Source organism: Brassica napus, chromosome C6 (assembly GCF_020379485.1).
Source record: "Brassica napus cultivar Da-Ae chromosome C6, Da-Ae, whole genome shotgun sequence".
NCBI lineage: Eukaryota > Viridiplantae > Streptophyta > Magnoliopsida > Brassicales > Brassicaceae > Brassica > Brassica napus.
In genome coordinates this window covers 26,448,966-26,468,217 of record NC_063449.1, presented here as the reverse complement: position 1 = coordinate 26,468,217, position 19,252 = coordinate 26,448,966, and the positions used below count along the sequence as shown (strand labels likewise).

At 34.5% G+C, this 19,252-nt stretch overlaps 2 protein-coding genes across 2 annotated transcripts; one reads left to right on the top strand and one right to left on the bottom strand.

Annotated features, from left to right (window-relative positions):
* Positions 1-6,450: 6,450 nt before the first annotated feature.
* LOC106424956 (phosphatidylinositol 4-phosphate 5-kinase 4) lies at positions 6,451-10,999 on the bottom strand. The gene is made up of 8 exons (XM_048760867.1): positions 9,263-10,999; positions 8,747-8,914; positions 8,451-8,616; positions 8,259-8,375; positions 7,994-8,187; positions 7,626-7,756; positions 7,474-7,546; positions 6,451-7,390 (listed from the first exon to the last, which is right to left on the bottom strand). The coding sequence occupies exons 1-8, from the start codon at positions 10,474-10,476 to the stop codon at positions 7,108-7,110; spliced, it is 2,346 nt and encodes a 781-aa protein (XP_048616824.1). The 5' UTR covers positions 10,477-10,999; the 3' UTR covers positions 6,451-7,107.
* Positions 11,000-16,382: 5,383 nt separating this feature from the next.
* LOC106424917 lies at positions 16,383-17,882 on the top strand. Its single transcript, XM_013865664.1, has 3 exons — positions 16,383-16,576; positions 16,658-17,048; positions 17,241-17,882. The coding sequence occupies exons 1-3, from the start codon at positions 16,383-16,385 to the stop codon at positions 17,880-17,882; spliced, it is 1,227 nt and encodes a 408-aa protein (XP_013721118.1).
* The last annotated feature ends 1,370 nt before the right edge of the window (positions 17,883-19,252 follow it).

The following is a 19,252-nucleotide window of genomic DNA, read 5'->3' as shown; positions in this document are numbered from 1 at the left end:
GCTACAGAAGCAACACCTACTAAAACTGCAGGCAAGAAAATAACATCACCTTCGAAACCAGGCAAGAAAAAAGCAGTGGTATGTTATTGACATGAAGTTATTTTATTTGTTTGTCTGATGATTGATGTTGAGTCTTTAATTGATGTTGGAACTTGCTTCTGTCATCTTGTTTGAGTAGTAGAGTCCAGGCAGCACTAGTTCGACGAGAAGTCCAAAGCATACGTGTATTCTCTTGGATTGCAACAACTCTGGACGTAAGGTAGCTGAAGGAAGAGTAGCTTCAACGGATCCGGATGAGTTGTGCCACTTTGTACCCCTAGGTCCAAATGCAAGCAAGATGTGGATTGATGTGGCTAAGATCGGTAATGCAAATGTCTGGAGGCCAACCGCTGAGATTGAATACATGTCTGATGCAATAGGTTCGGTTGTGGCGTGGCCAAATCACAAAATTAGAGAGAAAGATTGGAGAATGTTATTGGTGAGAGAGTAAAGAGTAAATGAAGGATTTTCTCCTTAGATTCATTTGTGATTACAAGTGATTTAAATACACAAGGAAAAAGGATTAAACAAAGACTAAACTAGAGGCAAGTGGTTTGATGTGGCAGATTTAGGCTCCAAGAGTTCAAGTTCAAATTCAAATACACTCTCTTGCCTCCAAAACACGTGTGGATAGGTTTCTGTGGATGGTTTTCCTTGGAAATGAATTCTGTGGATGAATTCCCATGGATGGGTTGGATTGGATCATGCAATGACTCATTTCCTTTTGATCATGTTTTCTTCATTCCAACAACTAAGTCATTGCTTCTTCCTTCTTCATTCCACCAGACACTTCAGCCAAGTCAAGTATATGAATAGATGAACAAATCTAAACTGATAAACATCAGAATAAATCGATCATTCAAACAATCTATTGTTTACAAAGAATGAACTGTGAAAACAAATTATATATGAATCGTATAACTTTTATTTAAATTTCAATAAATGATATGAACCGTAGGTATATAAATATGGTTTATATTAAAATTACTATTAAATATTAGTGTAATGGTAAAGAATGATTTTTAGTTATTATATAACGTTTTGACTGATAATTTAGTAGGTTTTGGAATCATTTTTTTGTAACTTTATTGGGCTTTTTGCAAAATTGACCTAAAACTCAAAGTCAAACACAAAACTAACCTTCCTTTTTTTTGGAAATTAGTTATGCCCTATTCACCCCACAGTTCATATAATTTACGAAAATGCCATCAATTTTTTTTCTTTTCGAAAATGACATTTTTACTCTCTCACCCTCATCATCTTCAAGTAATTACAAGATTGTCATTGTCATCAATACCCCAACCACAATGAAGAACCAATTTGAAGCTCTTAATGCTCCCAAAATCGATTTACCCTTCTTCTTTCTCCATTCTTATGAACTAAACACAACATCTCTCTCACTTTCTCTCCACATTCAGCTAAAAAAATCCAAGATTTTAATTCTACATTTTTTATGGTTCATAGAGTCATAGAAGCTAACGATTCTGGGTGGGTCACTTTCGTTTGAGATTCTGTGTGCTTGGAGAAGCCTTATGTGTGCTAAGGAAGTTATCTCACCAATTTAAGGTATGAAATCGAGTTTTTTTTCAGATCTGTTAGTCTAGACGACTTCCCAGGTAACCTGGAAGTCGTCTGGTCAATGCAGAGGTTATTTTTGCAATTGACTTTGAAATCTATTTTCTGAGACGACTGAAATATAAGTCGTCTGCTTTTGTTTGGTTACAAAAAAATCTCCAAAGAACCTAGACGACTTACATGTAGGTCGTCATAGGTTAGTTTTGCATTTGACTAGATTTTGTCGGAATTTTTACTTTCCTGGACGACTTATTTTTCGGTCGTCTAGTGTAAAATTGAAATATCAATATTTTATTAAAACCTGACGAATTACATGTAAGTCGTCATAGGTTAGTTTTGCCATTGAAAAAAAACTTCAATATTTAATTATACCCAGACAACTTAAAATTCAGTCGTCCGCCCGACGACTTACATGTAAGTCGTCCAGGATTTTATTCCGAGATTCTGGTCAAACCTCGTAAATCCTGGACGACTTACATGTAAGTCGTCGGACGGACGACTGAATTGTAAGTCGTCTATATATAATTAAATATTGAATTTTTTTTTTCTATTGCAAAACTAACCTATGACGACTTAATTGTAAGTCGTCGAGTTTTAATAAATTATTGATATTTCAAATTTTCGCCAGACGACTGAAATGTAAGTCGTCCAAGAAAGTCAAACTTCTGAAATAATCCAGTCAAATGCAAAACTAACCTATGACGACTTATTTTTCAGTCGTCTCAGATAACAAATTTCAAAGTCAATTGCAAAAATAACCTCTGCGTTGACCAGACGACTTATATTTTAGTCGTCGGGAAGACTTAGATTGAAGTCGTCTGCGTTGATCTTTAATAAACTTTCGTTTTCTTTGTTCTATGTTTGCTAATGTGTTTATTTTGACTTTTTCAGATGATGCGTCTGTTACATGCAGTGTATGGAGAATGGTTGTTGAAAGATGGATGTTGGAATTTTGTGGTTGATCATTTCAAAGGAGCGAGAATGTTATTTTTGAGTGAAGGTTCGACACATGCTGATCTTGTTGCAATGGCTCAAGAAGATTATAACCTCGACATGAACACATAGTCTGTGGAGTTAACCTACTCATTACAACAGAGTCTTTGTAAAATTTTAATTGCAAAAATGACCTAAATGGACGACTTCTCTGGAAGTCTACTAGACGACCTCCGTAGATGTCATCTGCGTCAATGTTTAATAAACTTGCATTTTCTCTAAAACTATAAAGACTTTTTAACATTTTCTTGTTAATTCATGTTTATTAATGAATATTTGGGCTACTGAATGAAATTTATAACTTAATTGGTGATATTTATGAGGTTACCAACATTCACGTTAATTAAAGTTTCTAACTGATCCGAGAAGACTTCCATGGAAGTCTTTTACACTAGTTTTTAAGTCTTCTACGCTAGTTTTTGAATAACTTGTATTTTTAAGAGTGATAAGTAACTTCAAGATATGTAAAACTCATATTTTCAAAATGTGTTTTCCCCTTAGTTTTACTAAATTTGACTAAGTTTTTCAACACAAACTTATAAAAACTATGATATGCTTTGACTAGTTACTATTGTTTGTTTCCATCTCTTAAGTATTATTGTTATAGACACTAATGATGATTATTGTTATGAATTGGAAGAAGGTTTAAAATCCTTCTTAAAATGTTGTATCAATATGAAGTTACCAATATTCTTGTTTATTAAGATGAGAAAAATGCCATTGGAGTTTATTATTGCATATGAGAGATCCAAAGATAAGAAAAAGGCTATTAAAGTCTATTATTTCATTGATTTGTAAATGTGTAAACACATTGTTAGCACATGTATTACATCTTGGGAAATATTATTACTGATTTTACAAAAAATTCACAACTAAAAGAGTAGACATGCAAATCATAAAACATACCACAAACAAAACTATTATAGATCATTCCTCTACAAAGACAAGCTTGGACTCCACTTGATATGGAAGAAGTCTTCCTGGAAGTCGTCTGGAAGACTTCTTGGAAGTCGTCTAGCGCATTATATTTTAGACGACTAACAGGTAAGTCGTCCCAGAAGTCTTCCAGATCTGAAAAACCTACATATCAAATCCGGATCTGAAAAACCTGCATATCCAAAAACGTTCAAATGGCTTAAAAACAGAGAAAATGAGTGGAAGATTAGATAAATCTACCTTTATAGAACACACAAAATACATATTTAAAATTAATAGATCTACCTTTAAATGAGTGGAAGATGAGTACCATCTGATTAAAAATCTGCCAAAAAAAGATAGATAAGTAAGAAAGACATGAGACAAAACTGAAAAATTCATATAAAGTTTGGTGTTTTCAAGTCAAATAGATTAGAGAGAGTTTGAAGGGTTTTAGAATGATGATCATTACATTTTTGTTGCAGCCATTTGAGAGGAGGAGAGAGAATGTGTAAATTTTTCTTTATATAGGGAGACAAAAAATCCATTTAGGTTTAATATTTTTGATTCAGACGACTTCATAGACGACTTACTTGTAAGTAGTCCAGAAGACTTTAATATTTTTAGCGGGAAATTAAAATATTTTTAGCGGAAAACTAAAATAGAAGACTTTCCAGACGACTTACAAGTAAGCCGTCTGGTTTTAATTATTTAAGCGGGAAAATATTTGGACGACTTACATGTAAGTCATCTGTTTTAATTTCTTCACCAGACGACTTCCATGGAAGTCGTCTAGACCCTAAACATAACCCCTAAACTTAATTAACTAACTAAACACTTCATAAGATCAAATTAAACTTCAAAAGTGTTTACTATACACAAAAATAAACATGTATAGGTAAAAATTTAATTTTTCAAAAAAACATTCAAGCTTTCCAAAATCTAACCCTAAGAATACATACAATACTACAATATATGTTGCCAAACGCTAGACCAAAGAATACCATGATTCACTACCTACACTCTTCTATGTTGAAAACAATTCAATTTTGTTATATTTTAATTTATATCACTTAAAACTGTTTATAATTACATGATTTTAATTTTTCGCTAATCAAAATATTTTTTAAAAAATATATAAATTATTTTTAAGATCAGCTACACCAGAAGACTTACTTTGAAGTCGTCCAGACGACTTCCAACATCTCAGACGACTCATACGACTTACTGGGGCTATATTCGTAAAAATGGTTTCTGTTTTTTTGTTTGGTCACAAGGGGCTGGACTGTAATTTCACAAGGTTTTTAGGTTAGTTTTGCATTTGATTCAAGTTTGGGTATAGGTTTGGGGTTAAAATCAAGTTGTGAGTTAGTTTTGGCAAATTTCCCAACTTTATTTTGGTTTTGGTTTTGGAATCATTTTGCATATAAGCCAATCCATGAATAACATGGTAATTGGTTAGAAGAGCCGACCAAACCTGGCTAAAGGTAAACTAGCTATGTTGTGGGATGGAGGAGCATGGGAAGTGAGATAAGTGATATAAAAGGGATATTTAATATGCAATAAGTTTACCACATCAATTATTCTTCAGTTGGAACTCCATGAAACTAAACATAATAACTAAGTTTGCCATTGCATCTTATATCATTTAGAACAAGAATGCTGGGAACCATTTTTTCCTTTGCTTTCTTGCAGAAGAAACTGAGTATGTCTTGAAGAAGGAGATGAAAGAGCAAGTGGAGATGTTATTACAGAAGAAAAACGAACTCTGGGTTCGACTATCGGGTCAAAGAGACATTGAACATTGCCACAACCAAAGGTAGTCGCAAGCTATGCCTCCACCATTTCCGCGACTAGGCTTGGAGACAACGAAGTGATGGTCCAAATTACATTGTCCGAGATTCGTAACTTTTTGATACTTTAAGTGGATTAGAAGCAGATGGGTTTCTTCTTGTAGATATTTCATCTTCAAGGTCTCTAAGGGGAAAGCCTTTTCTACACTTTGCATCTTCCAATGAAAATATGGATGATTATTACAGACTGAATTTCGAAGAGTTAAGTGAAAAAACGCTGCACTTGTATGACAAATGCGAAAACTTGTTAGGTGATTGATTCATATAGTGTATTTATCATTTTCTTGTTTCTTTTTTAGTTGTATCCTTTTCTCTTAAAATTCTTATAGCATTCTTGACAAAATCATTTAAGTTGGTTACTTGACTAAAGTCAAAGATTGTTTGCAACAAACACAGACTGTAGGCCTGGGCATAAAATCCGGAATCCGAAATCCGAACCGAACTCGAACCAAAAAACCCGACCTGTTATCCGACCCGAAATGTAAAAATACCCGAACGGGTTTTGTAGGGTAGTACAAAAAATATCCGAACCCGAAATGTTATTAACCGAACCCGAATGAGTAACCCGAAAAATCCGAAATTAATAGTCAATATAAATATTTTGAAATATATATAAGTATTTCAATTATTAAATTCAATATTTATGGTAATATGATATATAATAATAAATATTAAAATTTTAATAAATGGTTTAAGTACCAATTAGTAATAAATAAGTATTTTATAATTTGCTCATTGAAATAAAAAGTCTACTCTCTATAAGGCAATACATATTGTTTACAAATGATGTTTGTTTTCATGATTGATTTAACATTTTATTGTTATTTTATCAATTTTATGTGTGATAGATTAATTTTTATTTAATTAAATACTTTTTTTTTATGTTTTGGTTCAAAAATTTTGTTTTCTACTTCGGTTATATCCGAACCGATATAATCCGAATCCGTACGATATATGATTACTTTATGGGTTTTAGGACGCAATATAATTTTGAACTGAATCCGAAGTGTTATTATCCGAACCCGACTCGTACTAATAAAATTTTAGTATGGGACCTATGAGCGTAAACCCGAAAACCCGAAAAACCCGATCCGAACGCCAACGGGTACCCGAACGCCCAGGCCTAAACACAAAAGTCACAACTCACAACCCACAACCAAAATCATACACAAGGCAAATTGCATCTTACTTATCTTTTTGTTAGCACAAAAAAATGGAGAATTATCTTGTTTCTTGAGCAAAGAAGAAGTTATGGGCTCTTTCTTAAATTTATGCCTATAATCTTCTTGACACTAGAACGGATTTATTGGTCCCATCTTCCTTGCATTCGAACTCATGACCTTTAAGGACCAGCTAGTACACCAATCGACTTGCCAACACCGGATACTATGTCTTCTGATTTTATGTCATTTCATCATTGTTAGGGATTTTGCAGACAAAACCATCTAAGAATTGAATGAGGAGAGTCAGGCCCAGCAGGAATAGGCTTAAACTCAAGAAGATCAACAAGACCCTACAATCAAAATAGAACAAGAAAACAGAAAAAAGATGTTCATTTGTTCTAAAATAATCAGTTTTATATATATATTTGCATCGAACAAAACAATAGAAGAGAAAAAAAAAACATCCACTACTATAGATGTTAACTGATGTTACATAGTTCATCATTAAATCGGAACAAGTAATAAAAAAATAAAAAGTGGTGGCTGCAAGGCACCAGAAGAGACTTGTTTCAATCATCCTCAGTGATGACCTTGAAAATGAAATCACGGAAACGTCTAGAGTATAGCCTCGGATCAACAGCTGAGATTGAAGTAGGATCGTACTGGATGCTCTTGTAAGCGTGTTCAAGTTTCTTGCTAATGTCGTAATCTTGAAGAATATCTATGATCCCGAAGATCATGACAACCTCGTAGTACTCTCCTGTTGGTTCCCCAACTAGTTCACAGTCGCTCCTTCTAATTGTTCTCTCTGCTCGAGCCGGCATGTTTCCTCCAAGTCTGATACTAGCCCACCTGCAGTAATAAACCCATTTCGTGAACTCCAAAATCTTGAGAAAAAACAAGTTTCTAAGTATGAGTTTGTGTTTGTGTTTTACCTTGTGGGATCAGATAGAAGCTGATCCACGTCTGCTCTGGAGAGACGAGGAGCTGATTCATCTTCAAACTCACCTTCAGTTTTCAAAGAAACATATTTAGTTAATGCATTCTAATGAAGAGAAATAATATTAGGGTTTTAGAGAGTATAAACCAATAGGCTTGCGTGCTCCAGAAGGTATCAACTCTCCAGCCACTGATGCTTCTCTGAAATGTATCCCAACAAGAAGACTGTAGTCCATGATTCTCTCCTGTTCTAGAAACTCGCAGTCTTTATCGACTTGTCTGAAAACAAACACAATGGTCATAAGTCAATGTTCAAAAAATAAATCTTTAGGCAGTAACTAGGGTTTGCATGAAATTAGTTCCTAGCTCCCTAACCCGATTTTTAAAAAATAGTTATAGAAAAATTATTTCGCTTATGACCGAGTTACTACTGCATAGACTGATTTAGAACACTGGTCATAACAATATAGCGATAAAAAAAATCAATGGAAAGATATTGATTGATGATTCTCTAACCTGATGAACTCTTGGTACCAAGCTTTCTGTAGTCTGAAAATGAAGTTCAGATCAAGATCTTTCAAGATTGTGTTTGAGTTGATTTCTGATTCAGGTTTATCAGTTGTACGTCCAAGGGAAGATCCTTTCAGATCAAAGCGTCTGTGGACAGAGTACTCAGAACAGAATAAGTTTCCCATAATAACGAACCGAACCTGCAATATTTTTGAAAAAGTTTAGTTGCTTGACTAAGAAGACAAAGTGGTATTTTTTTTTATTTCTTTACCTTCTTTTGGATTGTTCCAGTCAACTTCACACAGTGGAGACCGTAGAATCTAATCACCAAAGTGTTCTCAAATGCTCTAACATGGTTGTAATACGCTGCAAGCATTCTTAGAAGCACCTGCATCATGTTAATAGCAGAAAGGAGTTAGTATCTGTAGCAGCCACACACTCTTCACCTGGTAACTTTACTTACTTTAGTTTCAGACTTCTTCATTGTTTTTATCATGTAACGATCATCGTTTGTTAGGTAGAAAAAGCTTCCACTTTTTCCAGGGGATGATAGTTCCCTAAGTGCATCATTACCGCAGATTGATAACATGTAATCAGCTGGGTCTACTTTGAATAACTTCCTCAAGCTCCTGGAGATAGATGATTAGTGTAAAAAAAGTGTAAGAATAAGTACCAACAAGAACTGTTGTACGTAGAGAGGTTTTTTTTATTTTTTTTTTGAAACACGTACATAGAGAGGTTAGTGTTATGGTTTCTCACCTAAAAACTAATGGGCAATAGTCTTTCCATTTGAATTCACTAGACTGGTGAGGAGGTGTGTATTTGGTTCCTTCTGGTGGAAATCTTGTCCATACTTTCTCCTTTGGATCAAAAGCTGAATGCTTAAGATCAAGAGACACAACGGCAGCTTGTTTTCCAACAGCATGTCTGCTTAACCAAAATCATTAGACGTCAACAAGGATTCAATTGTTATAACCGGTGAAGAGGTAAAGTGAGATCAATGCCATTTCAAATTATTTCTAGGTTATATCTTCAGAAAAAAATATTAACATATATCTATAGAAGTAATAATATAGTTTTAAAAGTTAATAACTACATCTATATACATATGTTTAATTTTATTTTAAAATTATGTCCTTTTTTAGAAATATAATTTAAAATTTTAGACCCTAGTTTATACATCTATTTTTAAAAATGTAGTAACTTTTTAAGGATCGAGCAAAACAACCGTTCCACTTGCGCATGCTTAGAGACGGTCTCGGGTGAGATGGTTACCTGATTCCAAGCTGTAGATTGAGCATAAGTTCGTAGTTGCGGTGTCCTTTCGATATTGTCTCCCCTTGCTTCTTCCCTGCCCTTGGCAATCTCATAGGCACAGGGCTAGGTTTCAAGCTCTGAATGAATCCTTCAGCCTCAAGTCTCATTATCTCAGCATCCAAGTCTCTCCTTGTGGTGGAATCAATATCAGAAGCGCCTTCACCACTTTCACTTCCCCACATATTCATCTTCTCAAACGCTCTATCTAAACCAACACTCACCCTCCCATCAACAGAGATCCTCCTCGGCTTCTCTACACGCTTGGAAGAGTTCCACACAGAGAGCTTCTTCTGTGAAGGCAACACAGGAACTCTCTCTCCACTACAAGTCTTGTACTCACTCAGATTGTTAAACACATCTTTAGGATCCCATTCAAGATTCTTTTCGTTCCCCGATGGATAATAAGTACCATTCATTTCTTCAGGATCTTGAGACCAATGACCAACGTAGAAGCTCCCATCGTCCCACTTGAACGTCCCGTTTCCACTAGGGAAACCATCATCCCAAAACCCATCGTATCTACAACCATCTGTCCAAATAAAAGTACCTTTTCCACAGATCATACCGTTCTTCCACTCCCCAATGTAATAACTCTCATCTCTCCAACGATACTTCCCTTGAGCTTCTTGCAAACCTCTCCTCCATTCACCATCATAGACATCTCCGTTTGCGTAACTCTTGATCCCATGTCCATGTTTCAGGTTCATTACACATTGACCTCTATAAGTATCTCCACTAGGACCTGTGTACGTGCCAATCCCATCCATGTATCCACTTTTGAACTCACCTTCATACGTTGCACCAGAAGGCCAACCAAACTTCCCTTTCCCCATAGTCTTCCCGTTGTACCATTCACCAATGTACATACAACCATCTGTCCATAGATACTTACCGTGTCCGTGGGGGAAACTATCGTACCATTGACCTGTGTAGTAGTCTCCATTAGGAAGTACTCTCTCTGCATGGTAGAGTTCTCCTATGCTGCTTCTGTTAGTGCTGGTCTCATCATCATTCTCCTCGGTCGTAGTAGCTTGATCATCTGTTTGTGGAGCTACAGATACGGTTCCAAAAATGTTGTTTGCTCGTTTCTTGGCTTGTTGGGTCTTTCTCACCGTCACCTCCCAAGCTTTTAGAACACAGCCTTGTTCCTTGCTCATTTTGTTTTTCTTCATAGAACAAACCTAATTAAGAAACCCTAATAAAACATATACTTTTTCTTGTCTAAACAACAAATCATATTAGATGTACACATACACATGAAACCCTAAGTAAACATATATTTTTTCTTGAGACTTGTGACTTTCTATCTCCATTGTCATTGAATCATATTGAAAGAGAGTTTATTTTTTCTTTGAGATTGCTACATTTTTGGAGTGAATGCTTCTCTGAACGATCATCCAAACCTAACAAAGAATTAGAGAGAGAGAGAGAGAGAGAGAGAGAGAGAGAGAGAGAGAGAGATGAAACTACTTAGTGGCCAAAAGATCATAAAATTCATAACAAAACTTATTTCCGACATTTCATCTTTTCTTATCAATTCCTCTTTTAACTAACTATGTCATTCAAAGAAGAAACCGTTCGTTCATCTCCTCAAACTACTGAAAGCCTTCAGATTAGAAAACCAAACAATACTCATTTCTTTCTATTCTTAGCATTTCCGAGTTTTTCTTTCAGAAACAATTATTATTTTCTTGAAAAAGAAACAAAATATATTTTCTTAAAATTTAAACTGAAAATTAAACCACAGTAGTAGTAACTTAGCTACACGCCAATGCAATGCAAGTTACCCATGACCAAAACCAAAAACAAATCTTACCAAACCCGAAATTATCCAATCTCGAACCGAATTGGATAACACGTTTAAAATATAAGATACCACCTAATGGTTCCTCAAAACATACTACATATTAAAAATATTAGTTATATTTAGATTTAAAATAACCAAAATATTATAATTTTAACTGAAAATTCAAAAAAAATATTTAAACCAAATATCTGCAAAAATTAAAATATATGAATCTCATTATTTCTACTAGGAAACAAATCCGCGGGCAGTTAATTTTTTACTAAAAATTATATTAATTGTATATATATGCTTAATACTTATATTTATTTATATTTGTTTCATTTAAGGTAATGAATAAACTAATTAAAAATATTTTTTTTTGATAATTTAAGAATGTGAATTTAAAATGTGTAACAATTTGCTACATTATTTTTTTTTTAATTTAGAGGAAAAATATATATACTTTTTTAATTAAACGATCAAAATATATTTTTAACAATATTGTTCACTTAAATATAAATGTTTTAAAATATATATAACTTTTGAATATACAGAAGAAAAGTTCTAAATTTCTTTTAAACATTTGTCAAAAAGAAGTAGGAAACTTAATCTTAAGACAAAAGGTTGTTTGTAATTGCACTAGCAATTAATGAAATTTAAAACATGCAACAAAATGGTAACAGTTTAACAACATTAAATTTCAAAATACCATAGAAATGAAACAGAAAATCAATAAATTTTAACCTTTGTCAAGTATTAGGTAAACGAAATCTATTTGTAGATTAAGACAACCAAAGATGTTTTTTCAAAACTAAGATACAAAAGATATATTTTTTTGTTTTTTAGTAAGACTTCCTTCCTTCACTTCCGGATCTGACATATTCTTATAGCACAAAATACTTTGGCGGATAAGTTTGCACGTGGTGCGATGAATTCTCTTTCAGCTAGGCTTTATGTCGATTCATTCCCACCCGTTTGGCTTACTGGACCGGTTGGAGTTTCTTCGTAGTTTCTAAATGATGTTGTCAAAAAAAAAGGTTTTCTAATGTTTGTATGTGATTCTCCAAAGATCTTTTATGATCATTTGAAGCAGTGAAACTACTTTTTCTCGTTTTCTTTCTTAATTTTTTCTAATTTGTTTTTCTTGCTCTTTTTTCTTTCAATTCCCGCAACTCTTTTTATTAATTTTTTTTTTGCATCAGTCAATACAAGATTGTAATGGTTTATCATCGAAAATTAAAATGAGTGATCACCAATGTTGCAATGGTTTATCTCAAAGATTGTAATTGTTCATAAAAATAGTTATAACTGTTTTATCTAAACAATTACAAAGATTCATTGAAATGGTTGTAAAAATTCATTTAAATCCTAGCATAACATTATATGTTCTCACAATTAAATAACCAATTTTTCGTTTTGTCTAAACATGACTATTTTGTTCAAAACCATTAAATTTTAACAATATGTGAAATTATGTCTATGAATAATGTATATTTATCTTAGATCATCATATAAATATGTTTACTTTGGTACTATATGTTTGGGACATTCTTTCGAAAGTGGGATTTATTTATTTGAATAGTATTAAATTACTTGAATAATATATTACTTTCAAATATTTAGCTATATAATACAATACAACGGTTTATCAAAATTTTGACTTAAGAGCATTGGGAGGCGATGTTAGACAAATTGTAATATATAGAGTTGATAAATAATATTTTTTTAAATGCTACTGTTCAAGTAAAAGGCGGCTATAAAATAAAAAGTATAAAGTATTCCCCTTTGTTTTAAAATAATATATATTTTACAATTTCACATATATTAATAAAACATATTAAACTTTAGTTATAAATGCATGGATTTTTGTAATTATTTATTTCTTAATAATTATAACCTAATAAGAATTCAAGAAATCCAGTTAATATTTTTTAAATTTTACAATTAATTATTATTAGTAGATAAAAATATATTAAAAGTACAAAAATTTATTTTTTTGAAGCAATATTTTTTTTAAATGCACTTTTATGAAACGGAGGGAATTTGTAGTAAAAATACACAATTTCAATAACATCAATGAACTAAGTTATATTAAAAAAAATATTTTGGAGAAACCATTTGTAGGGATTCCGTGATTGTGTGACTATTCAAAACTCAAAAACATAAGAGCAGCCTCATGGGGGGTTTAACAATTTCATTGTTTTTAAAACAATCTTACCACTAAAAAATGACATGTATAAAATAAAGTATCTTATGGGGGTTTAACAGTTTCTTATTTGATAAAATGCATCTTATTTCTTTCCAACCTTTGACATTTTCATTTGTTTATTCTTGAGATATCCACTTTTATCCTACTTATGGAGGTGCTTTAATATTCATTAATATATACCAAGAAGATTTATTATGTTTAAATTTGTGTTTACTAATTTTTAACAATTAAAATATTGAATTTTCATAGAAGCTTACCGCTAAGGTTTGCTCACTATTTTTGAGGAATTATAAATTTACCTCAAATTTAATAATACTTTTCAAATTTATTTTCAAATGATAATCATTTTCATAAATACTTTAAGTTTTTTTATAAAAAAATAAAATTAACCCTCCTAATTATTTATATACTGTAAATACTGAAACCTAAGCAATAATCATTAAATCATAAACCCTAACGTTATGGTACGTTTAATTGAGTATATTTTTGAAAAGTAGTGACAAATTTAGTGTATTTCAAACAATTTGTTTTTATTTTTTTTTTGCGTCCATACTTCCCAACTTATACGCAAGCGTAGACAGATGAGTAATGCACTTGAAGATGCTGGGCAGGCTGTGTAGGACCATATTCTTTAGTTATTGTTTTGGTCTTAACAATCCCTCACAGACAAATTCCTACCGATCTGGATCAACTTTTTGAAAGCCGAAAAAAATGGTGCATAAAGAATGTAACATACATCACCCACATGCTGTTATGTGGATTCTATTAAAAAATCTGGCATAAAAAAGTCTTGTATAAAAGTGTTAAATTTCAAAATTATTAGAACCTTCGGATTTTACTTTCTGGCGATGGTGTAGTATGATGAATATGATAAAATTTGTTCAATGTGCTAAATGGAACACCAAATTATCATACCTTAATGAAACAAATAGTTCTTTATATATGGACAAGTTCATAAAGGTGAAATTAATGCATCTGTTACTGGGACATGTATTGATGTTTCTATTTGGTTCAGTTAACTGGTTTAAAAAAAATAAAACTACATTTATAAAATCCTCCAGGCTTAGCCATTCGGATGATTTATAAACTAACAACGATTTCCAGCATAACAATATATCCTAAATACTGAAAACATTGATCCAACGTTTGAATTAAATAATATTGACTGTTTATATCAAATGTGAAAACATAGAATATAGAATGAATAAGCTAAAAATTAAATAAGATATTTTTTTTGGTAAGTAGATGTGTATCTATATATGTGTTAATCATAGTAGTACAAACAAGAAGATCTTTAAATATTTTGACACATTTTTTCTTTGTCTACAATAATTTGAAACCCAAATAATCTTAGAACTTGTTATTGTCGCTAGCTATAAGACTTCCCTTTTTTGGTTGGGTGTGGATAATTCTTGTTTTATCGTTTTTGAAACTGATATGCATTATCAACGACCATGCATGCATTGTACCAAATTAACTCTAATGATACATTTGGCGGGTTGGTGTCCACTCTTCAGTACGCATATTTGAAAACAGTAAACTTGTCATGTACAGTATATTATGGACACTAAAACCAACGTGTGGTATATACTCTAAATCATTGAAAAGAGGCAACAGACAAAACACTTCTCGGGAGTCTCTAAAAACTCTTGAACTTCCTAGATGGCTTTGATCAAAGATCCGTCCACAACTTTCTGGGCAACTTTCTTGTGGATATACTTCCTGTGAAGGAAGAGATGGGTAGTATCATATCTTTCATCAAAATAATTTATATATTTCCCAAATTTTATTATTACCTATTTCTCCGCCTCGAATAAGTTCTTTCTCCCTTTATGTTCTTCTACTTGGGCCACATTTCCATAACACTTAACGACTGGTTACCCCGTGTCAAAGAAAAACCGTTGTTCTTGATGGGTATTGAATGCTTCAGATGGATGATAGAAAGGAACAAAAGTTAAACCTAACTAGTCAAACGAGAGGGAAATTGCTTTAATAATACAACTCTCTTGCCCTTGAACCTACCAGCAAGGATGATCAGAACTGTCCCTGAGGTGATGTTGGATATATGCAATACAGTCACAAGCCTAATCAGTTTGCAATGTATAAATATTCAATAGACATCTCCTTCTCTTGCCCTCTTCTCGCTTAGATTAAATATGTATATTCTACATATAATAATCAGAAGTTCAATTTTACAATATAAGAAATTCAAGTTTAGTGTGTACGTAACATGAATTGTATATTAGCTGTAAATTGATTAGTGAAGATTCATCGAAGGTGTGTTACAATTTTATATTTGCTATTTTGGGGATAAATTGCAACGAAAAAAGTAAACGCTTAGGAGAGAAAATCCAATAAAGTTTTGGACATGAACATAAATTTTATATTGTGGGGCCGTCCATTTGACCCTAATTAAAACAGATCGAACGAGACAAACCTTTTTCCCATACCTCTGTGATTTCCAGATTTCTCTCCCCTTAATAGCACTTCCAATGGGAGGGTTCTACCCATTGGAGTTCTAAACATTTATATGTGTATATGTATAGATTATATAAGTGTATGTAAGTGTAGAGACCATTTTTTGGGAAGAACCTCATGCAAAGGTTCTAAAAATCATACACTTATATAATCTATACATATACACATATAAATGTTTAGAACTCCAATGGGTAGAACCCCCCATTGGAGGTGCTCTAACCTTCCACCTGAAACTCGATCTGGCCGGTGGAAAGTCTTTTTAATCTGTAGCTTCCTTTAACTCCAAAGAAACAAGCATTCAAGCTCCACGAACGCCGTCAAACATCCAAGAAAATGGAGGTGGAGATCAACAACGACTCTTGCAGTATTGGGATATAGCTTGGAAATATTCTTAGTCCGAGAATGTTGGAGATATCTTTATGTTCGTTTGTAAATATCTTCAAAGATAGAGATGTATCTAATTAGTTAAGATTGTCTTCGTGTATATAAGACAGGTAGTAGTCTCGTTGTAAACTCATCTTGTTCAATACAAAGTATTATCAGATCTTTATGGTATCAGAGCTTTAGGTATGACAAAACCTGAAGAGAAACAAATCGAAAGCAAGATGGAGGGAGCGGATAAGAAAGTTGTGACGTCTCCATACGCTTTGTCTACAAAAGATGATCCAGAAAATGTGATCACGAAAGTTGTCTTCAATAGAAGAAACTATGATGAATGGGTGAGAAAAATAAGAACCGGACTTCGAGCAAAGAAGAAGCTGGGTTTCGTGGATGGTACGGTGAAGGTACCAGAAGAAGGGTCAGAAGAAGAGGAGGATTGGTTGACGGTGAACGCGATGGTACCATCCTAGATCTTTAATACTATTGATCCAAAACTCAGATCTAGCATCACACATCGTGAGATAGCTAAAGAGTTGTGGGATAGCATCAAGGCGCGGTTCAACGCAAAAAGTGAAGTGAAAGTTCAACAATTGAAAGAAGAATTGATGAACTGTAAGCAGAGTGATCTGTCGTTGGAGACATATTATGGGAAGCTACATGTGGTTTGGGAAGATCTCTCAAACTATGAGTTCAAACCGGTGTGTAGCTGTGGAGGATGCAAGTGTCAAGGATGCGCGTGTGATTTTCTGCGTCAACTGGAGATGGCACGAGAAAAGGAGAAACTTCATCAGTTCTGTCCTGGTTTGGGCGCGTCTCTCTATGGGAATGTGCGAACTGCTATTGTTAACACTGATCCTCTTCCGAGTGTTGATCATGCATACGCAATGGTGGCAAGAGAAGAGCAGATGTGATTCTCTGATCGCGACCGTGTGAAGGAAGCAAGAGGAGAGGCTATGGCATTTGCAGTCAGCGCAAGTGGAGGGCTCTCTCGAGGGAACAACAGAGGAGGTTTATGTACTCACTGCAATAAGCCGGGCCATGATACTACAACTTGTTATCAATTGCACGGTTATCCTCACTAGTGGCTTGAGAAGTATGGAAAAGGAAGAGGAGGGAAGCCTTCTCAACAAGGAAACAAAGGGAGCTATGGGAAGGGAGCAAGCGTCAATGCGGTCTCTCATGTAGCACCTACAATCGATGCTCATGCAGTTACTGGTCTATCAAAAGAACAGTGGGATAAACTGGTGAAAATGTTGGGCGAGAAAACAGAGGGAACACGTCTTAACGGTAAGAAGTGTAGAGATGATTGGATAGTAGACATTGGTGCCTCTCATCATATGACAGGATTGCTAGATTGTCTGTTTGATATACATATGGTTGCTCCTTGTTTGGTTGGTTTACCAAATGGGAAGCTGGTAATGGCCGATCAGGAAGGAAGTGTTCGTCTGACTGACACTTTGAAACTTCACAGTGTTCTTTATGTGAAAGAGTTGAAGTGTAATCTGATTTCGGTTTCACAACTCATCGATGAGTTGAACTGTATTGTCTTGTTCTCAAAGACGTGTTGTCTGATGCAGGACCTCACGCTGATGATGCCGATTGGAATGGGTGAGAGAAGGGACGGCGTCTACTTTCTTCAAGGAGTGGAGTTGGTGAGAAGAGTGAAGAAAGTAGGTGCAAAGGAGTCGCTGGAGTTGTGGCATAAGCGACTTGGGCATGCATAAGAGAAGAGAATAAGGAAATTGCTAGTAGTTGATAGTAGTGTTGGTGTTGAGTTTTCAGTTTGTGATATTTGTTTTCGAGCAAAACAGTGTAGAACTGAGTTTCCTTTGAGCATTAGTAAAAGCAAAGACATTTTCGAGCTTATTCATGTTGACTTATGGGGGTCGTACAGAACACAAAGCCTGTGTGGTTCCTATTATTTTCTCACTGTGGTAGACGACTTCTCGAGAGGAGTATGTGTTTTCCTTCTGGCAGACAAGACACAAGTATACAAACTTTGAAGAATTTTATCACTTTGGTGTCACTGCAGTTCAATCGATCGAGATGTGAAAACAGTACGATCGGACAACGAGACAGAGTTCACATCTATGAAGAGGTTCTTTTCTTCCAGTGGGATAGTGCATCATACTTCATGCGTTGGAACTCCTCAGCGGAACGGACGGGTCGAAAGGAAGCATCGCCACATACTGAACACTGCAAGAGCTCTAATGTTTCATGGTAAACTTCCGACTGAGTTCTGGGGAGAGTGTGTATTAGCTGCGGCTCATCTCATCAATAGAACTCCGGGTGAAATCCACAAAGGAAAAACACCTTATGAAGTAATTTTTGGCTCTGCACCGAACTACGAGAAACTGAAGGTAGTGGGTTGTCTCGCTTATGCTCACAACCAGAAGAGGGATGGTGAAAAATTTGCTAGTTGGAGCCGTCGTTGCGCTTTTGTTGTGTATCCATATGCTAAGAAAGGGTGGACATTGTATGATCTGGACAAACATGAGATTTTTGTGTCTCGTGATGTTACATTCTGCGAGGATGTATTTCCTTTCTTTGAATTGTCTACGCCTGCTTCTCCTAAAGACGCAGAGTATGAAGGCAATCAGCTTATCGACTATGATGCAGTCTTGTTCATTGACAGCGATGATGAAGTGAATCACAAGAAAGGCCTATTGACTTAATGGAAGAAGAACATCAGCCTCAAAGTGATCACGAGGTCAGCAAGGAACTAGAAGAAGAAGTTAGTAAAGAAACAGTTGAAGAAGAGGTCGTTGATATTGGCCAACCAGAAACAGAGGAACCTATAGAAAAGGTAGATGGCGAAACAGAAGTAGTTGATACCCCTGTACCGGAGCTGGGAAGAGGTTTGCGTGAAAAGAAACATCCAACGCGGTTGCAAGACTACATTCTGAGAACTGTTCAGAAGTATGAAGATCTTGGTGGTGGAGAGTTTGAGCTAAAATTTTACTCATTATATGGAATAGACCAGTTTTGTCTTGTGATCGTTTCTCAGCCGCGCATACTGCTTTCTTAGTTGCAGTCACTGGAGGCATCGAACCAAGGTCTTTTGCTGAGGCTATGAAGGACAAAAGATGGAGAG